This window comes from Lactuca saligna, chromosome 5, assembly GCF_052625555.1.
Source record: "Lactuca saligna cultivar CGN05327 chromosome 5, ASM5262555v1, whole genome shotgun sequence".
NCBI lineage: Eukaryota > Viridiplantae > Streptophyta > Magnoliopsida > Asterales > Asteraceae > Lactuca > Lactuca saligna.
In genome coordinates this window covers 19,029,609-19,053,354 of record NC_136421.1, presented here as the reverse complement: position 1 = coordinate 19,053,354, position 23,746 = coordinate 19,029,609, and the positions used below count along the sequence as shown (strand labels likewise).

General features: G+C 39.2%; 1 protein-coding gene across 1 annotated transcript; it reads right to left on the bottom strand.

The window, feature by feature from the left end:
• Positions 1-20,719: 20,719 nt before the first annotated feature.
• LOC144998812 (large ribosomal subunit protein uL22y) lies at positions 20,720-22,249 on the bottom strand. The gene is made up of 7 exons (XM_078958542.1): positions 22,126-22,249; positions 21,992-22,028; positions 21,843-21,883; positions 21,382-21,612; positions 21,195-21,297; positions 21,032-21,099; positions 20,720-20,944 (listed from the first exon to the last, which is right to left on the bottom strand). The coding sequence occupies exons 1-7, from the start codon at positions 22,126-22,128 to the stop codon at positions 20,900-20,902; spliced, it is 528 nt and encodes a 175-aa protein (XP_078814668.1). The 5' UTR covers positions 22,129-22,249; the 3' UTR covers positions 20,720-20,899.
• Between the last annotated feature and the right edge of the window lie 1,497 nt (positions 22,250-23,746).

The window sequence follows — 23,746 nt, the reverse complement described above, 5'->3', positions numbered from 1 at the left end:
TCATCAACGGGCTCAACAGGAGTTTCCTCCTCGGGTTAAGTGCCAGTGTTAGAGGTTCCTTCATCTCTTTGCTCTTGAATCTCTTCAAGATCAATTTGCCTCCCACTGTCCTCTTGGCTTATCAATTCCCTTTCTCGGAAAACTCCTCTTCTAGCAACGAAGACAACATTGTCATTCGGTTTATAGAAAAGATAGCCAAAAGACTTATGTGGGTAGCCGATGAAATAACACTTCTGACTACGAGGTTCGAGCTTGTCGCGAGTCTCTTGTCTTATGAAAGCCTCGCAACCCCAAACCTTAATATGTGCCAACGAGGGAGCTTTCCATGTCCACATCTCGTGAGGAGTCTTGGTAACCTTCTTGGTGGGAACTAAGTTAAGGATGTGGGCGGCAATCTCTAAGGCATACCCCCAGAAAGCTATTGGTAACGAAGTCCGACTCATTATAGAATGAACCATGTCTAACAAGGTCCGGTTACGTCTCTCAGCCACACCATTCAATTGTGGTGTTCTCGGAGGCGTCAATTGCGAAACAATTCCACATTCTTTTAGATAGTCGTGAAACTCAAGACTTAGGTACTCTCCTCCTGGGTTTGACCGAAGCATCTTGATTTTCCTGCCCAGTTGATTCTCCACTTCATTCTTAAACTCTTTGAACTTTTCAAAGGTTTCTGACGTTTGCTTGATTAAGTAGATATATCCATATCTGCTATAATCATCTGTAAAAGTCACGTAAAAGCGGCAAGCATCCCTTGTGGTGGATCTAAAGGGCCCACACACATCGGTGTGTATGAGATCCAATAGACCCTCACCCCTTTCACAAGTGCCAGTAAAGGGTGACTTGGTCATCTTCCCAAGTAAACAAGATTCACACGTGTCGTCGTCCCTAAGGTCAAATGACTCCAACACTCCATCCTTTTGGAGTTGGGCTATGCGTTTCTTGTTGACATGGCCAAGGCGACAATGCCACAAGCATGCTTTGTCTAGGTTAGTAATTTGAAGTTTTGACATGAAAAATTCCAAATAGAGCACGTTCTTTTTCCTTGGAGTTTTATAATCAAGTTTCGATTATAAAAAGAGGGAGAAGTTTTATATGGAAATTTGAACTTGAATTTTTCATATTACGCAGATTTAAAGACTGAAGCGATCTTGAAGTTTTGAAGCTTACGAGATGATGCAATTGGAAGTTCGGAAGTGATGTATTCGAAATGGGTTTGGATTTATTGAAGATTTTTGGGGTGTGTTTTTATGCGCAACTTTTGGGTGATTATTTGGAGTTTGGAATACTCTTGATCATTCGTTGCTGCTCGGATTGTATGGTCTCACATCCTAGAGCCCAAATTGAAGAATCATGGAAGAATTGAATATTGAAGTTCGTTTTGACATGTGTCACCTTTGAGGCTCGAACCGCGTAGTGCTTGATTTTGGAAGATCTGAAGTGGGTCATCCATTCCTAACTTTGAGGGGAAGAATGTTGGGGTGCAAAGTTCTTCATGTATGACTTTGTAATGGTTTGACTTGTGTAGACCCACTTGCATGTGGTGCATTAGCCTTTTGACTGAGTATTTTAGAGTGAGAGAGAGACATATAAACACCTCTATATAAGGTGGGTTTGTCCACTTGTAGAGGTGTTCTTGAGAGATGTAGTCATAGTGATTAGTGAGTGTGTGACAACCCGTGATTTATTCTGTCACTGTAACCCGTTTCCGTAAATAAAGTCGTGACGTTCCAATTTTTCCGCTAGCTTTGTTTTAAATTAATTTATTGCGAATTCAATTAAGGTTTTAAAAAGTGTTGGGATACATTTTAAAACATTAAAATATTTTCTATTTTCGTTTGGAAAAGATTTAGTTTCATCTAAGTCGTAATTACGGTAACTTAATCGGGTACGACCAAAAGCCCCGTTTTACGTCAGTATCGGGTAGAATTCCACCGGGTCTCAAACCCAATCCCTATATAAAGGTTGAGTGGACAACTTTTGAAGACTTTTGCCCACCTCATAACTTTATCTCACTACCCTCTCTCTAAAAGTCGAAATTGAGCCAAAAATCCCTATTTCAAGCTTCATTTTGGTAAGAAATCTATCCTAGCATGTTTCTAAGCTTGTTTAACATTCAAATTTGTGTTTAAACTACCCAAAACACTCATGAACAAGTTTTTACAGTTTGGGAACCCTCCCAAAACCGTGGACACCTCTAAAGAGGGTTTTGAAGCCCCAAAACCCCTCCAAATCACTTCTAGTGCTTAGTTAAGACCTTTGGACTTGCAGGAATGGACTTAGAGCACCAAAATCGTACCATTTTGATGTATGGACATGAGTTTACAGCCCAAGAACATGCTTGGACCATAAACCCTCATTCATGGACCATAAACACCTTTCTAAGGTGTTAAATTGCCTTTAAACACCTCCAAAAGCCTCCATGAACTTCCATGAGTGCATAGAACCTTATAATCCTTCAAGAAATGCACCAAAACATATACAAATGGGAAAAACTTGATTTTACAGCCCAAGAACATTCTTGGACCGTAAACACATCTCCTTAGACCATAAACTCCTTCAATGGGTGTTAAAGTGCCTTTAACACCTTGTATGGCTTGGAATTGGACCTAGAAGTTTGTATGCTTAACCTACAACCACTAAAACCCATGAATCATGGATAAACATGAGTTTACGGTTGTAAACTCATGTGTTTAAGGTAGTAAACTCCCAAGAACATCTTAATAGACCATAAACTACTTTTCCAAGGTCAATTCAAGTCCCAATCACTTCCTAAGCCATGTAATCAACCCTAGAACCTTCCCATGTGCATTGTAATTGACCTAGGACCACTAAATCACATTAAAACATGGAACATAAGAGTTTACGGCTGTAAAATCATAGTTTACTGCCATAAACTCCTCAAATGGTCCTTAAGGTGTTCAAATCTCATTCAAAAGCCTTGAAACCAAGTCTAACATCAACCTTCAAGTGTTATAAGGCCATTTAGCAACCAAGAACACCCCCACCATGAGTTTACGGCCGTAAACTCATGGGGATTTGGTCATTTGGACCGTAAAATCCTAAAGGAGTTTACTCTTGAAGAGTAAACTCCATATCCAAGCCATACACATCCATAGATGCTACCCGAGTCACTCCAAACACTTAAATTGAAGTGTTCTCGCATCTATAAGTGTTTACTCCTATCTAATTAGTGATCCAAAGTCTAATTAGATACATATATGTATCATTTCATATTACATAGGAACCTCGTGCGTTATCAAGCCCCGATCTGACACTTAGCATCCAAACCGACTCGTTTCTCGACTGGTGAGTTCATACCCTTACACCTTTCCGTGTTTTTCAATGTTTTTAGGGGGGGGGGGGGGAATACAAGCAAACTATAAATTTTTTCGAAACTTAAAATTGATGAAATTCTAAAAATATCTAGCAAACTTTTAGATATCTTTACCCCTTATATATTATGCGGAGCATAAGGGATGTTTTATCAAATCAAATGACACGGATTTCAACTACGGTAAAGGAAACAATCAAACCAATCAAATTATTATGGGAATAATTTGGGATCTTTAGTTCTTGTTTTACGGACACATAATTCATGCAAAGTTAATAGATAACCTATGTTTGATTCAGTTTATCTCTGTTTAGTCTAGAATATTATGCCAGATAATTTCATTGTATTAAACTGTATTATTGTATGATGTTTGATAATTACCGAGTATACCGTGAATAATTTAATACTAGCTTGTGAGATGTATCTTCATTAAAACCTTCGGGTTATCAGTAAATCCTCCCCGAAAGTGTAACCAGAGTCTCCTGGAGGGAGAGCGTGGAATATGTGAATATATCTATTCGGGACTGACAATCCCACACCTAAACTGCTAGCTACAATTAGGCGGGCACGCCTGGGGTGACAAATTCTGGATATCGTCCGACGCCTGAAGAACGTCAAGGAGGTCTTGTGGTCATATTAGCATGGTTACCCGACTCACAATACGTATTAATATCAAAATATAAGTTTATTCACGGATTTGTTATATCTATCTTTGATCTATTACGGGATGGTATTCCCATGGTTTTAATAGTTTGATGTATTAAAACTATCTAGTACGGGATGGTATTCCCATGGTTTTCAATCTATAGTTTTATGTATTAAAACTACCTACTGTGATACGGGATGGTATTCCCATGGTTTTCAATCTAGAGTTATACGTATTAACCTGTCTTAATAAGAAAATATGGGATTTTCTTGGATAACAACTTTTTCAGAAAACAAAACACTTATGAACTCACCAGCTTTATGCTGATTTTCAAACTGCTTGTATTCTCAGGTCCGCATTAGACAGGTACCCGCAATCTTTTGGAGAAGACAGAGCGTTTTAGAAGACTCATCTTACTTTTGTTCAAACTCTTGTATAAATAACATGTATTACTTTACTTTTAAACAAATGTAATTATTCATATGTAATGTAATGTTTCGTGTTTACTATGCTTACTATGTACATTGGTTGTGATACTTACATGACGTCCTACGCCCCGGAACGTTTCCGCCATCGGTTTCGGGGTGTGACAGAGTGAGATATTTATGAAGCTGTAGACTATATCCCTTTTTGTACTCATTTACTATGATCGAATATATCTTTTAGCACCCAAATCACCATGTTTAATTGTACAAACTTAAATTCCGCATGTCAAAACATGTTATTTGTCACTACATCTACAGTTCTTTGGAGGTATAAAGTTCTTACCTTGCTCATTCATGTTCTAGATCCCTTTTTGGAGTAAATTAGGGCTTTAAGGAGCCATTCTTGGTGACCAACTATGAGTGCAAGCATGGTTGAGGCTAAGACTCCAGATCCAAGGTCCTTTGGGGACTACAAGACATAAAGTGGCTAACTTTAGGGCCTTAGAAAGCCCCCATGCACTTTAAGAGTTTCTTTTAGAGTGTTCCTTTGAATTGAGATCTAAGCCCAAATTTTTTTTAATTATCTAAATTTTCTAATTCTTTACTGTTCATCTACATTTTAATCGCGTCCAAAATCAATATTCGAACACAATTCTTGTTTATTTTGAGCCCTAGCATATGATTATTCTGTTCATCAATCTTAGATGGGGCCCTTGTAACATCCCGAAAATACGAGTAAAAAAATTCATTTTTAAATACACATACTTAGCAAAACATTAGAATAAAACATTCACAAATCATATCATTTCATAAAAGATGTGCGTGTCTGGAAATCCGTTTATAAAAACATAATAAAATCAGAGTACAAATCCCCAGGAAGATCTCATAGTGCAGAATACAAAGCGTGTGTGTGATGTGCTGCTACCGTGCCAGCTCCTTCCCCTTCGAAGAAGAGGTACCTGAAACCAAAACTGAAAACTGTAAGCACGAAGCTTAGTGAGTTCCCCCATCATACCACATACCATACAATCACATATCATACATATTGTCAGGCATTTCTGGGGTGCCCGACCTATCCGGTACGGCCATTCTGGGGTGTCGACCTACCCGTGTCAAGCCATTCTAGGGTGCTGACTACCCATGTCAAGCCATTCTGGGGTGCTGACTACCCTTCGGTCCTGAAGATCAAACCTTGGGGACTATTTCACCCCTACTGCTACTATCACATATATCATAACATAACATATTATCAGACATATCTGGGGTGCCTGAACTACCCTTCGGTCCTATCAACCGAACTCGGGTGACTCTACCCCTCCTATTACCTCTATCTCATATAATACAACAAGCTAGCATGCAAACATATAATCATACACTGTCAGGCGTGTCTGGGGTGTCTGACTACCCTTTGGTCCTAACAACCGAACTTTACTACTATCACATACAACATATCATGCTAGCATATAACATATCAGGTATTAGCAACCTAGATGATATCACAAATACAATCATCTATCATACGTCTGCTACTGGTGGGCCGACATTGTGGCCTTAGACCCACCGCTACTGGAAGGTAACTCACCTCGAAAGTAGCTGCTGAAGTCTGCTTGCTGAGCGTCTGACTGCTGGATCGCAAATCCTCCAGCTACAAACCATAAACATAGGTTAGACACCCATAAATACCCTTAGGTCAAAAGACTGACCCTCCCTTGGCCCAAGGTCAACTCCTTGGTCAAAGTCAATGTCCATTTGACTGGACTCGCCGAGTCCTTTTCCTACTAACCCGGCCCTACTCAACCAGTCCTTCTTCCCACTCACTGAATCACCCATTAACTCAAGACTTGGGACGATTGAACCGACTCATGACCCGACTCGCCGAGTTTGAAGAACAACTCGCCAAGTGCCAGGCAATCTTCATAGGACTCGTCGAGTTGTTCATCCAACTCGCCGAGTCTAAGGCCATCTTCATGGAACTCGCCGAGTCCCTATGACCCATTTCCCATATAGGCCAAATCTGAGACATGCAACGCTTCAAAACCATAGATCCATGTTCCTTGAGCATGCTTATCACGTAAAGTTGCAAACTTTACGTGCATGCATGGCCCTATAAGCTCAAAAGGTCAAAACCAAACTCTTCAAGAGGTCATAGACTCAATGGGGACCTCAATCACTTCAACCACAAGAACTTTATGTTACTAATTCATCCAATAAGTCCAGATCAGAAGTCCTTTCGGATCATTAAGCACCACACATGGAGTTTGGTGTTTTAGGGCTTGAAAACCACCAATTTGGGACAAAAATGGTAACTAATGATCTAAAGATCAAGGTATAGACTTTTCTACCTGAATGGAAGCTTATCCCTGAGTAGAGTTCGGATCTACTCCTTTCCTTGCACTTCTTTAACCACCTCTTTCTTCTTCTAAGCTCCAACCTCCTTTACAAGGCCAAAAACACTCTTAAGAACAATATGGGGGGCTAGGGTCTCACTCTAATGCTCTCTGGAAGTGTTAGGGACAAAGGAGGCCAAGATAGAGTGTTTAAATAGGGTGCAAACACCCGGATTAGGGTTTTTGCCCAACCAGGGCCTACTCGCCTAGTCCGGGGACTGACTCGCCGAGTCCAGAGTCCAACTCCCATACCATGTCCCACTCCTACTCGGCGAGTTGGCCCATCAACTCGCCGAGTCCAAGGCAAAATACATTATTTAAGAAAGTAAATATCAAGGAGTACGTACTGGGAACCAGGTTTATTGTCGATTTGTGATTTGTTTTTGAAGATTTTATACGAAGGGTTGAAGCCTGTACTTGGAATTGAATGGTCCAAATTATAATCGAAGAAATGTTTTTGAACGAAGGGTATGTGGCGAACGTATGAAGAATGAAGAACTAGGTTAACGTACGAAGGGTGTATATGGCTTAATATACGAAGGGTATATGGATGAATGTACGAAGGGTATTTTGGATTTGTACGAAGATCCATGTTTACGAAGAGTTTATTTGGAAATCATTCGAAGGGTGTGAAGAATGTTCGAAAATGGTCCTGGAAGTTTCGAAAGGTTGATATCTTTTCAGAATCCTTCGTATAAATAGTGAAAAGCTTCGTATGAATTGAAAAAGCAAACATTTCAAAAACAGCCCCTAAACCTTCGAATATTTGGCACTTTGAAAATTAAATGAAGTTTCATATGTTTGACACTTTTCACCCAAATTTGAAATTTTTTGGAGCTTCGTATCTTTGGGACTAGTCTTCGTATTTTTGGAACACAAATGGCAGAATTTTCGAAAATAGTCCCTAGGGCTTCGAATGTTTGGCGGTTCATTCCCATTTTCGAAAAAGGATTGTTTTTGCTTAAAATTGAAGAAAATGCATTTCAGCCCCCTGCAGTTTGTGTAAATTGACGCTTTCTACCCAACTTTGGAAAAGGGGGAGAGTTTTGCATATTTGGCTATTTTGGGCGCAACGAGTCACTGTAGAATTTTGAAATTTGCAATTTCTACCGATTTTTGAGAAATTTTGTCAAAGGTAATCCGTGAACGAGAATAAAAATTGAATATTTTTTTTGGGTTTTCCGGATTGAAGCACAAAGTTTATGCCACATGTTAAGGGGGAGTTTTGACATGAAGAATTCCAAATAGAGCACGTTCTTTTTCCTTGGAGTTGATTATAAAAAGGGGGATAAGTTTTATATGGGAATTCGAACTTGAATTTTTCATATTATGCGGATTTGAAGACCGAAACGATCTTGAAGTTTTGAAGCTTACGAGATGATGCAGTTGGAAGTTCGGAAGTGATGTATTCGAAATGGGTTTGGATTTATTGAAGATTTTTGGGGTGTGTTTTTATGCGCAAATTTTGGGTGATTATTTGGAGTCTGGAATACTCTTGATCATTCGTTGCTGCTCGGATTGTATGGTCTCACATCCTAGAGCCCAAATTGAAGAATCATGGAAGAATTAAATATTGAAGTTCGTTTTGACATGTGTCACCTTTGAGGATCGAACCACGTAGTGCTTGATTTTGGAAGATCTGAAGTGGTTCATCCATTCCTAACTTTGAGGGGGAGGAGAATGTTGGGGTGCAAAGTTCTTCATGTATGACTTTGTAATGGTTTGACTTGTGTAGACCCACTTGCATGTGGTGCATTAGCCTTTTGACTGAGTATTTTAGAGTGAGAGAAAGACATGTAAACACCTCTATATAAGGTGGGTTTGTCCACTTGTAGAGGTGTTCTTGAGAGATGTAGTCATAGTGATTAGTGAGTAAGATATTTATGAAGCTCTAGACTAGATCCCTTTTTGTACTCATTTACTATGATCGAATATATCATTTAGCACCCAAATCACCATGTTTAATTGTGCAAACTTAAATTACGCATGTCAAACCATGTTCTTTGTCACTACATCTAAGTTCTTTGGAGGTATAAAGTTCTTACCTTGCTCATTCATGTTCTAGATCCCTTTTGTAGTAAATTAGGGCTTTAAGGAGCCATTCTTGGAGACCAACTATGAGTGCAAGCATGGTTGAGTCTAAGACTCCAGATCCAAGGTCCTTTGGGGACTACAAGACATAAAGTGGCTAAATTTGGGGCCTTAGAAAGCCCCATGCACTTTAAGAGTTTCTCCCATGCATGCACGTAAAGTTTGTAACTTTACGTGCTAGATCGATCTTAGGAGCCTAGATCTATCGTTTGAACAAGTGTATAACATCAGAAATTGAGAAATGAGACTTTAACAACCTCGAATCGACGAGTTGTTCTTGTGACTCAGCGACTCCGAGGCCTGACTCCACTTTTTTGTTAGGGTTTAAAGGAACCCAGTGAGTGTGAGAATGGTCTTAGAGGGGTCCGGGGAGTGACCCACCGCGTTGGAATTAGCCATAGACTTGGAGTTTATAGGACTCGACGAGTGCATGAGCAGAATCGGCAAGTCCAAGGCAGTCTCCCAACTTTTGAAGATGAACTCGACGAGTTGTTTGTACAACTCGGCGAGTCAAGGACAAGACTTGTTTGTAGGATGAGGATGAACTCGACGAGTTGTTCATACAACTCAGCGAGTCGGATGAAGGTTCATTTGAGGTTGTTTTAGAATGAAAACTCTTCGAGTCATTGATAAACTCGACGAGTAGAAGCGTGAAGAAGGGCAGATAAAGGGTAGGGACTCGACGAGTTGGAGGCCCGACTCGGCGAGTTAGGTCAACTGGAAGTTGACTTTGATTTGACTTTGACTTGGTCAGTGGTAAAATACTCATTTTACACTAAGAACAATTATAAGTGTCTGACTAAGTGTTTTATGAGAATTATAGCCGGAGGATCACCGGAGCAGCAGTCGGACATCTGTCGATCAACTTTTCAGTAGTCAGCCTTACGAGGTGAGTTACCTTCCAGTAGGGGTGGGTTTACGACACCAATGTCGGCCCACCAGTAGGTGATTATAGGTGAGATGGTTATCTTTGTGCTAATTGTCTGGTTGCTATATCTATGTTCAGTACGTGTTAGTAGTAGTAGGGCGTTCTAGCCCCTGGTTACCGGTTGAAAGATACCAAAGGGGTCGACAAAACTCACGCATGTATAGTTGTATGCTTATGATATGTCATTATGTGACTCAGTATGCCTATGTATGTTATCATGAAACCAATATGTTATGACATGTAATATGTGATAGGGGTAGGGGTGAAATAGTTCCCAAATACCGGTTGAAAGATACTGAAGGGGAGGTTAGTTCCCGGATACCAGTCGAAAGATACCAAAGGGGAGAGTAGCTCCCGATTACCGGTTGAAAGATATCGAAGGGGAGGGTAGCTGCTGGTTATCGGTTGAAAGATACCGAAGGGGAGGGTAGCTCCCGGTTACCGGTTGAAAGATACCAATGACTATGTGCTATGGGTATGGTGGGGGAACTCACTAAGCTTCGTGCTTACAATTTCAGTTTTGGTTTCAGGTACCTCTTCGTCTAAAAGGAAGGAGCCGATGGTGTAGCAACGCATCACACACACATGTTTTCCGCATGGAGTTTCCTGGGAGTCTACTCTGAATTATTTTACTTTTGGACAAAATGTTTTTTATGGTGACATGTTTGGGATTATTGACATATTGATTGTGACATGAGATATCATTATGAACGTTTTTATATCGATGGTGATACTTGAGACAAATATGGTTTTTATGGTGACATGCCTTGAATTTTGGGATGTTACAGTTGTGGTAATACTTGAGACAAATATGGGTAGGTGTAGAAGGTAGTATGGGCCAGTACTACTGGAAGCACAGGACCCAAACGCGTAGCAAGGAAGTCACAACCCCTAGGGTTGGGTCGGGATTTAGTCCCCTGTTATTTGTGCGGATTATCTGATATCTTCCTGTTGTATTTTCAGTATGGTGCTTACAAGGCGTTTTGTGTCGAGATCCGGATTGGGATTGGGGCAGGGTGATCAGGAGGCCCCAGTAGCCCCTGAGGTTATCAGTCAGGAGGAGCCAGTGTTGGCAGATGATCGAGTCAGAGAGATCATCCGCTAGGAGGTGGTCGAGATTATCCAGTGTCAGATTCCAAAATTGTTTGGGACTATTAAGTCCGCCATGATGGAGTACTTTGATGACAGATACACAACCCTTGCAGAGACGGCTACCGTTGCAGCTACATCAACTGTAACAGCGACAGGAGGTGGAGTTGGAGCCGGTCGGGGCTTCCAGTACAGGGACTTCAACATCACGAATCCCCTTACTTTTAATGGGACTCAGGACCCTATCAAGGCTATGAGATGGGTTTCCGATGTGGAGGGATGTTTCTTCACCTGTTCATATCCTGTTGACTAGAAGGTCAGATGTGCCCTGAACCTGCTCAGGGTCGTGGCCAAGGACTGGTGGAGGATGATGACAGGATCGTACTCTGACGAGCAGAGAGCTGTTGTTACTTGGGAGTAGTTCTGGGACATGTTCAACGCCCGTTACATTCCACGGGTTGAGCAGAAACATTTGGCTCAGGAGTTTTTGAGTTTGAGACAGGGTGGGGAGTCGGTGACGGAGATAACCCGCATGTTCACTGAGAGGGAAATGTTCGGCCTAGATTTTGCTCCTGAGCAGGCTCAGATTACTTGGTATCTAAGCATGCTCAAGACCGATATCAGACAGTTTGTGTCTACCCAGCGATGTGATACTCTTCTGGAGTTGCAGGAAGCAACGTGAGTTGGAGATCGAGCTGCAGTTAAGGGAGCAGTGGCAGGTCCCGACACAGTTATAGCCAGCATCAAATCGGTCCGAGACAGCCAATACTAGGATTAGGGGACAGTCAGGTCGCACTAGTGGAAAGTGCAGAAAGTCTCATTCAAGGATCTGCTGATCAGGGAGTGGGTGCTGCCGATGTGGAAAGCAGGTCCATGTGGCTAGGGATTGTAGACAGCAGACTCCGACCTCCGGATTCATACTTTGTTATCACTGTGAGCAGGTGGTCCATATGAAGGCCCAATGCCCTCTTCTAGCTGCCAAGCCGATGCAAGCTTCAGCGTCGGCTACTCTGAGGATTGCAGACGAGAGGCCAGTTAAGGCAAAGCCTCTGAAGGCTCAAGGTCATGCCTTCTAGCTTACGACCAAGGAGGCCAGGGCAGCACCGAATGTGGTTGTTGGTATGTTTCTATCCTTTACCTCATTTATTATATTTGTGTTATGCTTATCTGTTGTACCTGTGTCTAGGTACGTTTTTAGTGAATTCATTGCCCACTTTGGTTCTATTTGATTCGGGGGCGAGTCGGTCTTTCGTATCTCAGTCGTTTAGTAGGGAGTTTGGTGTGCCAAAGGGCGAGTTAGAGTGTCCGTTGCAAGTCTCTATCACCAACAAACACGGGGTTTCTGCTTCTTTGGTCTACTGGGGGTGTGAGTTGAAGATTTTTCGGGGTGTCTTTTCCGATAGATTTGATTCCAGTCCCCATGGTGGAGGTGTGTGTGATAGTGGGCATGGATTGGCTCAGCCGGTTCAGTGTTATGATTGACTGTGAGGGCCAACGAGTGGTAGTTCGAACCCCAAGTGGGGGAAAACTGGTTGTATATTGTAAGGGCGCCAGAATGGGATCAGGGTTCTATTCAGCTGCCATGGTCCGACAGTATATTCAGCACGAGTGTACGGGTTTTTTGGAATATTTGGTGGATTCACGAGCCAGGGATCAGACTTCAGTTTCTGAGGTTCCTGTAGTCAGGGAGTTTGTAGACGTGTTTCTGGAGGAGTTGTCAGGGATACCTCCAGAGAGGCAGGTCGAGTTTAGGATCGACCTGGTGCCTGGCGCGACCCCTATAGCCAAGGCGCCATACCAGTTGTCACTGCCAGAGATGCATGAGTTGTCGTCATAGCTGCAAGAACTGCTAGGTAAGTAGTTCATTCGACCTAGCAATTCTCCATGAGGAGCACCGATCCTTTTCGTCAGGAAGAAGGACGGTTTGCACCAGATGTGCAGTGATTATAGGGAGTTGAACAAGTTAACGGTGAAAAATCGTTATCCATTTCCGAGGATAGATGACATCTTCAATCAGTTACAGGGTGCATATTGGTTCTCCAAGATTGACTTGAGGTCGGGATATCATCAGATCCGGGTCAGAGAGGAGGACATGGAGAAGACCGTGTTTCAGACTTGTTATGGTCATTTTGAGTTTGTGGTGATGCCATTTGGGCTCAGCAACGCGCCAGAAGTATTTATGGACCTGATGAATCGGGTCTGTAGACCGATGCTTGATCGCTCGGTCATCGTGTTTATTGATGATATCTTGGTATATTCCAAGACCCGAGAGCAACACGAGGAGCACCTCAGGAAGTTATTGGAAGTTATGAGACGAGAACGGTTGTATGCTAAGTTCTCAAAGTGTGAGTTTTGGTTGTAGAGGTTCAGTTCCTAGGACATCTCGTCAATCAGGAGGGGATCTTAGTCGACCCGGCCAAGATTGAAGCAGTCATGCGGTGGGAGGTATCGAGCTCTCCATCGGATATCAGGAGTTTTCTGGGTTTAGCAGGGTACTATCGGAGATTTATTCGAGATTTCTCCAAGATTATGGTGCCCCTCAATCGTCTGATGAGGAAGGGGTGGATTTTCGGTAGGTCCCCGAGCAACAGAGGGCGTTTGAGACCCTTCGTTAGCGGTTGTGTGAGGCCCCAGTTTTGACACTCCCAAAGGGAGTGGATCATTTTGTAGTATTCTATGATGCATCCATCACGGGTTTGGGGGCAGTCCTCATACAGAGAGGACGAGCAATAGCCTACGCGTTGCGGCAGCTGAACCTACATGAGATGATATATCATACTCATGATTTAGAGCTGGGAGCGGTGGTGTTCGCTCTCAAGATATGGAGACATTACCTATATGTGGTCCGTTGTACCATTTACACAGATCACAAGAGTTTGAGACACATTGTGGACCAGCCAAACCTGAATATGAGGCAACACAGGTGGTTGGATGTAGTCAAGGACTACAACTGCGAGATCCTTTACCATCCCAGTAAAGCGAACATGGTGGCGGATGCTTTAAGCCGCAAGGCAGCTGGGTCTTCCACCCTAACAGTGTGTATGAGGATAGCGGTGGATTCTCCGCTTATGAGCTTGATCAGGGATGCTCAGGTTGAGGGCATGCGACCGGAGAACTAGAAGTTAGAGAGGATCAATGGTGAGAACATCCGGTTTTTGCAGGATAGTTGGGGATTATTGACCCGATGCAGTCGGGTATGGGTTCCGATGTCTGGTGGGGTCAGACAAACAGTCATGAAGGAGGCTCATAAGTCTCACTTCTCTATTCACCTGGGGGCCACCAAGATGTACTGAGACCTGAGTTTGAGTTATTGGTGGCCATGTATGAAGCGATAAATCGCTTGGTATGTCGAGAGGTGTTTGAACTGCAGAATGGTCAAGGCCGAGCATCAGAGGCCGCATGGTATGTTGCAACCTTTAGAGATTCCTATGTGGAAATGGGAACAGATCACGATGGATTTCATTACCAAACTACCAAGGACGACGAAGGGGTTTGATGCCATGTGGGTCATCGTAGATCGATTGACCAAGGGTGCTCATTTCTTGGCTATATAGGAGAGTTCTTCGGCCGAGAAGTTGGCCGACATGTACGTTTGCAATGTCGTCGCTCGCCATAGGGTTCCGGTCTCCATTGTTTCTGACCGGGATGCTAGACTTACCTCACATTTCTGGCAGAAGTTCAACGAGGAACTAGGCACACGGTTGCATTTTAGTACAACATCTCGTCCTCAGACCAATGGTCAGAGCAAGCGAACCATTCAGACCCTCGAGGATATGTTGAGGGCGTGTGTCATTGACTTTGGTGGGAGTTAGGATTCCCACCTACCGCTTGTAGAGTTTGCATACAACAACAACTATCATTCCAACATTGGCTCCCCGAATTTCGAGTTGTTGTATGGGTGGAGATGTTGCACCCCGGTTTGTTGGGGTGAGGTTGGACACAGGGTGATGGGACGGATAGAGGTAGTTCTACAGACTACTGAGAAAATTCAGCAAATTAGGCAGCGATTGCAGACCGCTCAGAGTCGGCAAAAGAGTTACACCGACAGACGCCGATCGGAGTTAGAGTTTTAGGTAAGTGACATGGTACTCCTGAAGGTCTCATCCCGGAAGGGTGGGATCTGCTTCAAGAAGAGGGGGAAATTGGGTCCCCGTTTCATTGGTCCATTCAGGATCCTTGCTAGGGTTGGCAAGGTAGCATTTAGGCTAGAGCTACCGGAGGAGCTTAGCCGAATTCAAAACACTTTCCATGTTTCGTAGTTGCGAAAGTGCATTATGGATCAGGAGAAAGTAGTGTCGTTGGATGATATTCAGGTTGATGAGCATCTGAATTATGTGGAGAGGCATATGACCATTCTGTAGAAGAAGGTGAAAGTTTTGTGGAACAAGGAAATACCTTTAGTGAAGGTGCAGTGGGAGAATCAGAGGGGATCTGAGTGGACATGGGAGCCAGAAGCAGAGATGCGGGAGCACTATCGAATCTGTTCGTCGCGGCAGACTTCGAGGATGAAGTCTAGTTCAAGTGGGGGAGAATTGTAATGCCCCAATTTCCAGGTATTGTTTTATGTGAGAATTTTATTGATTTCAAGGTCTACTCGACGAGTTGGCTGCCCTACTCGTCGAGTAGCATCGGGTTGGTCTGCGTGTTTTAGCAAACTACTCGCCGAGTCTAAGGAGGGACTCGACGAGTAGGAGCTGGCAGATGAAACCATAAAAATCTTGGGGTTTTGCACCCTATTTAAAGGATCATTGGCCTTCCCCAGCCTCTCCTTTACAGCTTATTGGCACCCTTAAACCCTAAATTATGTGTGTGTGTTTCTTTAGTGTGATAGAGATTTGAAGAGAGATCTTGGTGAGGAACACTTGGGGAAACAAGTAACTGAAGCTAGGAACTCATGGGAAGCAAGGATATACATCAGTTGGCACTCTCTGAAAGGTATTAAGTTGTCTCTTTGGCTCATCTTATCTTTAATCTCTTTTTGGGTGGGTTTTAGGAGAGGTTTTTGTGTTTGAGCCAAGATCCGTAAATGAAACTTCATCTCCGGACTCCCTTTGGTCTCTAGATCCATAAAGGTAATAGTTTTGGTAAGTATGAGGCTATGAGCCTTCCCTCAAGTGTTGGACTTCATGTCAAGCTTAGTTTTGTCATTTTAGGGCCTTAAAGCTTTGCATGCACGTAAAGTTTGCAACTTTACGTGATAAGCAGGCCTTGGAAGGTTGGATCTACAATCTGGAGTCTTTGCATAGCTTAAAAAGCATATGTATGGATGAAGAGTTGAAGGGACTCAGCGAGTGGCAAGGTTGACTCGGCAGGTTCGATGAAGTTGGTCGTGGGCTCGACGAGTCGGACGAGTAACTCAACGAGTCCGATGAAGATTGCCATGTACCCGACGAGTCAGTGAGTGAATCGATGAGTTGGTAAGCTTAGGCAAGCACTCGGCGAGTGGTTGTGGGTGCTCAACGAGTTGAGGTCAACATGGACTGTTGACCTTGATAGTTGACTTTGACTTTGACCAAGGGTTGACCAGTTGACCTCTGGGGGTGTCTTGGGAATTTATGAACTTTAAATGTGTTGGATATAGGTGGTGACGTTGGTGGCAGTGATCCGAGAGTTGAGCTTTCTATTTCCAGTCGGCAGTTTCAAGGTGAGTTATCCTCACTATACTTAAGGGTCTAAGGCTCCAAGTCCATCCCTTTGGATTGTTATCTGGTATGTTATGCTAGTATGATTTGTTAGATCGGTATCCCAGAGGGTAGGATAATATTATGTGGTATGTGGTATGATATGTTAGATCGGTATCCTAGAGGGTAGGATAATATTATGTGGTATGTGGTATGATCTGTTAGATCAGTATCCTAGAGGGTAGAATAATATTTTGTAGTACCTGGTATGATCTGCTAGATCGGTATCCTGGTAGATAGGATGGTATTATGTGTTATGTGGTATGATCCGTTAGATCAGTTGTTGTCTATAGACTGATATGTGATTATCTGTTATCTTATATATATATATATATATATATATATATATATATATGTGTGTGTGTGTGTGTGTGTGTGTGTGCACATGTTTGTTTGGCGGTTGAGGGTTAACTGCTTTGTGCGAAGGCCAATAGACGTGGGCATTCCAACCTGTTGGTTGTAAGTATGGGGTATTCCATCTCGAGGATGATTGGATTAAAGTATGCTGGCATTCCAACCTGTTGGTTGTGGGTCTGGGGTATTCCAACCCGATGGTTGACTAGACTCATAGTATATTGCTTATGATTCTATGTGTATTATTGTGAGTATGGGTATTTTAGGGGAGCTCACTAAGCTTTCGGGCTTGCAGTTTCAGTTATTCTTTCAGGTACATCAGGGGATCGCGGCAAGGCGAAGGCATGATCGTACAGCTCCTCATATTTTGTTATGATTTCTGGGAAAACTTTGATATAGACTATTTGGACAAAAAAATTGTAACAACTATTGGTTTTATATATTTTTGAAAAAAGTTAAAATTGGCTTGAAGTTTATGGGTGTTACAGGAAAATTTCTTTGCAATTAATAATAACGAAAATTATAAAAATAAATTATATAAAAGACAAAAAAACGTAACTTAAAAATATAATGATGTATCAAAATCGCAACTTATAAAATACCAATAATTCAACTTTACAATGATAAGGAATGTAAACTTTTAAATCAAAATTTCTTTATAGGAAAAAATGTTAATATTAAGTTTTCTCTATGACCAAAGACGAAATCAGTATTTAAAAAAAGATTTTATTTTGCATCTTATATTATATGTTGATAAAATTATAATGTGATCTAAATTTAACTATTTTTAAAATGAAATAATAAAAATAAATGAACAATAACCTTATCTCACATATTCATTTTGGTAATTAATATATATATATATATTCGAAAATTAGTATGGTTACATTTGTGTTTTATTTGTTTTGGTTTTAATTTATATATTTAATTCTTAATATAATGTTTGAAAAATTATATTATTATTTCTTGGAAAGTTTAAATTAAGCAAAAAATAAAAATTTGTAAAAGGTGTAATTTTGAAGGATTTTAATAAATTTTCAAAATCTCTTTAAAAATAGTAAATCATATCATATGAACGGTCAAAATATAGAGTTCTAGATGTGTCATAATTTAAACATTTACATCTCACATAGTCATTTTGGTAATTAATATATAGTATATATATAATTTTCGAAAATTAGTTTGGTTACATTTGTGTTTTATTTGTTTTGGTTTGAATTTATATATTTAATTCTTAATATAATGTTTGAAAAATTATATTATTATTTCTTGGAAAGTTTAAATTAAGCAAAAAATAAAAATTTATAAAAGGTGTAATTTTGAAGGATTTTAATAAATTTTCAAAATCTCTTTAAAAATAGTAAATCATATCATATGAACAGTCAAAATATAGAGTTCTAGATGTGTCATGATTTAAACATTTACATCTCTTTAAAGCATTATTGTGAGTAGTTATTGATAAAAAGTTGACTTACAAGTTTTTTTTTTTAATTTAGCTAGCACCATAATCTCCAATAGTGACTGTAAATCTATAAGCTCGCAAACGAATAGAAATTAATCGAGCTAAGCACCCAATCCAAACTGACCTATTTCATATTACATCATCAAATTACAAAGTGCAAAATCTTGGTGCTTTAGTTATTTTTTAAAAGGATTAATATATAGGATTATGGAATGTTTTAGAACACTCACTAAGCACATAGTTTAACTACTTAAATTATCATGAAAAAGGCTATATATCTTCAGCAAAATCATGAAACAAGAGATACAAACACATCAAAAAGAATGAAGACAATTAAGATGTGTAAGAAATTTCATGGAAAATGGATCACAACCATAATAATAAACATCCCATATAATTCAGCTTAAGTTCTTGTAACCACACTCAATACATGTATCTAAAATTTGAAATTGCACTAACAAAACAAAATTTAAAAACTCATTATGGCAATCAATCAAACAAAAACCATAAGTTAGACTTGATTATCCATCTTTCTAGAAGCTAGCTGAATCTCAGGCAGGATCCACAAATATATCAAAAATGGTAAAATATAATTAAACACAATACAATTTCTACTTATACCATCAATAATTGGCCTATTTATTCACAGGTTCTTCCTTTTCTCATAAGGCATGCACAATGTGACATGGGGAAGACATGTAAGCTGCAAAAGCAACAAACTTTAATTACAAGATAAATGAAATTTAAATAATATTTGAGTAAATGATGGCACATTCGTAAAAGATAACAGTTGGTCAAAAGTATGTGATAAGCTAGCTGAAAAATATAAATTTATATAAATAGCATATGTATAAATAATATGTATATTTATTGTGAAAAAATAAAATTATGTGCTATGTATTTCATATATATCCATGTTAAAGTTTATTATTTTACTAGTCTAAATCGTTAGTTAAATTAATATCTGCGTAGATGAGATAAAACGATCAATAATATCATTAAAATGTTTGGTCAAAATTTAGCAATAAGCTTTAATGTGTAAAATCAAGAATGTTTATATTTATGATTTATGACCAAAATATATAAACTGTGAAAAAAAAAAGAGATGAACACAAACATGATACTAAGGATAAAGCTATAAATACACTTTTTAAGTTTAACCAAATTATGATTCTAATGTTTGAATTGAATAATAACTAATATTTAATTCATCATGCATTTATGCATATTACCGTGGAAAATTTCTTTGCAATTAATAATAGCGAAAAATATAAAAATAAATTATATAAAAGACAAAAGACGTAACTTAAAAATATAGTGATGGATCAAAATCGCAACTTATAAAATACCAATAATTCAACTTTAAAATGATGGGGAATGTAAACTTTTAAATCAAATTTTTTTTATAGGAAAAGATTTAATATTAAGTTTTCTCTATGATGAAAGAACAAATCATTATTTCAAAAAATATGTTTATTTTGTATCTTATATTATATGTTATAAAATTATAATGTGATCTGAATTTAACTATTTTTAAAATTGAAATAATAAAAATAAATGAACAATAACCTTATCTCACATATTCATTCTGGTAATTAATATATAGTATATATCTAATTTTCGAAAATTTGCATGGTTAGATTTGTGTTTTATTTGTTTTGGTTTGAATTTATATATTTAATTCTTAATATAATGTTAAAAAGATTATATTATTATTTCTTGGAAAGTTTAAGCAAAAAATAAAAGTTTGTAAAAAGTGTAATTTTGGAGGATTTTAATAAGCTTTCAAAATCTCTTTAAAAATAGTAAAACATATTATATGATCTATCAAAATATAGAATTTTAGATGTGTCATGATTTAAACATTTTACATCTCTTTAAAGCATTATTGTGAGTAGTTGATAAAAAGTTGACTTATAAGTTTTTTTTTTTTTTTGTAATTTAGCTAGCACCGTAATCTCCATTACACCCCGCTCCCGAGTTCAACTTAAGGAGAGAAAAAAAAGAAAATTGATAGGAAAGTAATAGAGATTAATGCTCCTGGGTTTAATTTTAAGCTCGCAAACGATTAGAACTTAATCAGATCAAACACCCAATCTAAACCGACCTATTTCATATTAGATCATCAAATTACAAATTGCAAAATCTTGGCACTTTAGTTATTTTTTAAAAGGATTAATATATAGGATTACAGAATGTTTTCGAACACTCACTAAGCACATAGTTAAACTCCTTAAATTATCATGAAAAAGGCTTATATATCTTTAGCAAAATCATGAAACAAGAGCTTCAAACACATCAAATAGAATGAAGACAATTAAGACGTAAGAAATTTCATGGCAAATGGATCACAGCCATAATAATAAACATCACATATAATTCAGCTTCACTCAACTATGAAGTTCTTGTAACCAAACTCAATACATGTATCTAAAATTTGAAATTGCACTAACAAAACAAAAATTCAAAAACTCATTATGGCAATCGATCAAACAAAACCATAAGTTAGGCTTGATTCTTCGTCTTTCTTGAAGCTAGCTGAGTCTCAGGCTGCAATATCCACAAATACATCAAAATTGGTAAAAACATAATTAAACACAATAATACAATTTCTACTTAATGCCATCAATAACTGACCTCTTTCTTCACAGGTTCTTCCTTTTCTGATAAGGTCAACTCAATGTGACATGGGGAAGACATGTAAGCTGCAAAAGCATAAGACTTTAATTGTGGATACTATATTTTATATATTAACATACTAATAATAATAACTTTTAATACAAAAAGACAGAAAACTCACGATTGATTCTTCCATGAGCGCGATATGTGCGACGCCTCTGTTTCTGAGCTTGATTCACCTGAATGTGGGAAATATGAAGGGCGTCTACATCCAACCCTTTGACCTAAAACAATATTGAAACCCAAAAAGTCGATAAATTTAACTAAAATGGATTTGAAGAAAGTATAAAATAAGTTTAAGTGCTTACTTCTGCATTACTCTCAGCATTCTTTAGCAAATCCAGAATGAACTTTGCAGACTTAGCAGGCCAACGCCCTTGTCCATTGGAATGACGATTCTTTGCCTGTGCAGTTCTTCCAACTCCACGACAAAAACGTGTGAATGGAATGGCTTGTTTATGAACCAAAACATCCTCCAGGTATCTTTTAGCCTTGATTAAAGGCAACTTGCGAATGGCATGTGCAGTTTCTCTTGTGTTCTACGAAGGAAGAATGCGATAGCAAGTGTTAGAAAACAATGGAAGCTTTTGGTGGTGATAGATAAGACAAGTGCAATTCGTGAGCAGGTAATTCACTATAAATAGATTAGCTAGGAACCTACTAATATATATGTTGAAACTGATTGATATTAGGAACAATTAGAATCCACGACAACGAAGCATTGGAAACGAAATTCCGTAAATAAGAAAGAGCTAGCACATAAGCGTACCTTGAAATGACACCTGAGATCCGATCCTCTGGCTTTGCAAGCTGACATATGTTCATCAACAAAATAACACAAAACTCAGCTTACATTCATCGAAAGCACCAAAATCAACAAAAAAAATGGTAGAAATACTGAAATAGAACCGAACTTACATTTGGTAGGGTTATCTGGCTCCTTGGAATACTTCACCTGACATCATTAACAGCAAAAACAAGACAACAAATCAATTGGGCAATCACTTAAACATAGAAGATAGATGTGATGTAAACGGTGGATGAATACCGACCATGGCTGCTGCTTGTTTTGCCGGTGCGACTGCTGCAGGATTGAGAGTGAGTTTGCGGAGGCCACAGCAGCTAAGGGTCTAATGGAGAATCTAGGGTTTGTGTTTTTGTTACCAACACAGGGGCCGGGGGTTTACTTGCTATGGATACGGATAGGGCCTATGTAATATGGCCCAAGATGTGATTATCTCTTTCTAGGCCTCTACGGATAAGTGGCATTTAAATTGTTTAATAAAACTTTTCTTATGCTATTATATGTATTCCTGTGGCAGTTTTGGTCTTGTGCCTATGAATGTGTTTACAATTGTTTTTAGTTTTATAGAGGGCATTTTATAGCATTATATATATTCTTTTGTGGACATGTGACATAAAACTCACATGTGTATTCCATTTATAATTCTCTGTGTGTCTGATATCCAATAATATACCGTCGGATTTTTTTCATTATCGCTTATTTCTTTTGTATACCGATCATATCTTGTTACCCATCATCTTCTGTTAGTGCCTTTCCAAAACCTATTGTCTCTCTCTAAATGCATCGACATCCAAGAACCACCGGAGAGTGCAACCTTGATTTTGGATCGGTTTTGATCACCATGACCGACCACCAGGAGGAGCAACGGCCGTCGTCACTGCAATTCCTCTTCTATTGTTTGCGACTCCTTGATTTTGTGTTTTCAGGTTTTTTTCATGCCCTATATGTCGCTTTATAGTTCGATTATGGAAGATGCAATTCTGATTTTGAAGTTTTCGATTTTTCAGAATGATAGGTCAATTTGGCGATTTTTTTTCTTATATGACCCTTGATTTATCGTTTGTCACATACTCTGGCATATGAGAAGCAAAATCCAACCGCGAGCACCATCGCATCTTCTTCAACAACATCTAAAGGTATATTTTTATTCCTATTGTCGATTTTCTCTTTGGGTATCTTGAAATTGTACTAATTTTCAGTATTTGTGTCTCTACAAATAAAATGGTACTTCTTACATGATTTAACCATAGACGGCGTAGGTAAACAGATGAACGTTGTTTTGGTTTCTTACTAATTCACTGTCATCATCGAATCTGATGTGCATTAATTGACCTCACATGGATTCTTTCTTGATTGCCATGTGTTGATGGGGAAAAAAAGCAACACACTTGCCGATTTCGGTGTTGCTGACTGCCAGCAGGTCGTCAATTTTAGCCGATCCTATTTTTATGGTAAAAATAACTTATGTTTACTAATCGACATAATTTTGTATCAGTGGTAATGCTTCATCTGGTTTGGCCACATGTTCATAGAGCTTGAGCAAGGTATGTCTATCCATTGAATTGAACATATTGGTGCTATTTTTTTTATTTGTAATATATTTCATTTCCAAATGGCCAAACAAACATGTAAATGGATTGTACGAGTGTTATGATGCTTTTGACTTGGGGTTTTATATTTGTTTTGTGTGTAGGAATGTGAAAAAAATGAGTATAAAGGTTACTCTATGGAAGTCATGGTTGTTATGTTGTTGAAAATAAGCTAATTTGTTCTAGGTTTGTGTATTTTGTGTTGCTTCATTTGGGGATTTCAAGTTCTTAGCCACAACTATGTTATTGGCATGGTTAATTCAGCAACTATCCTCTTAA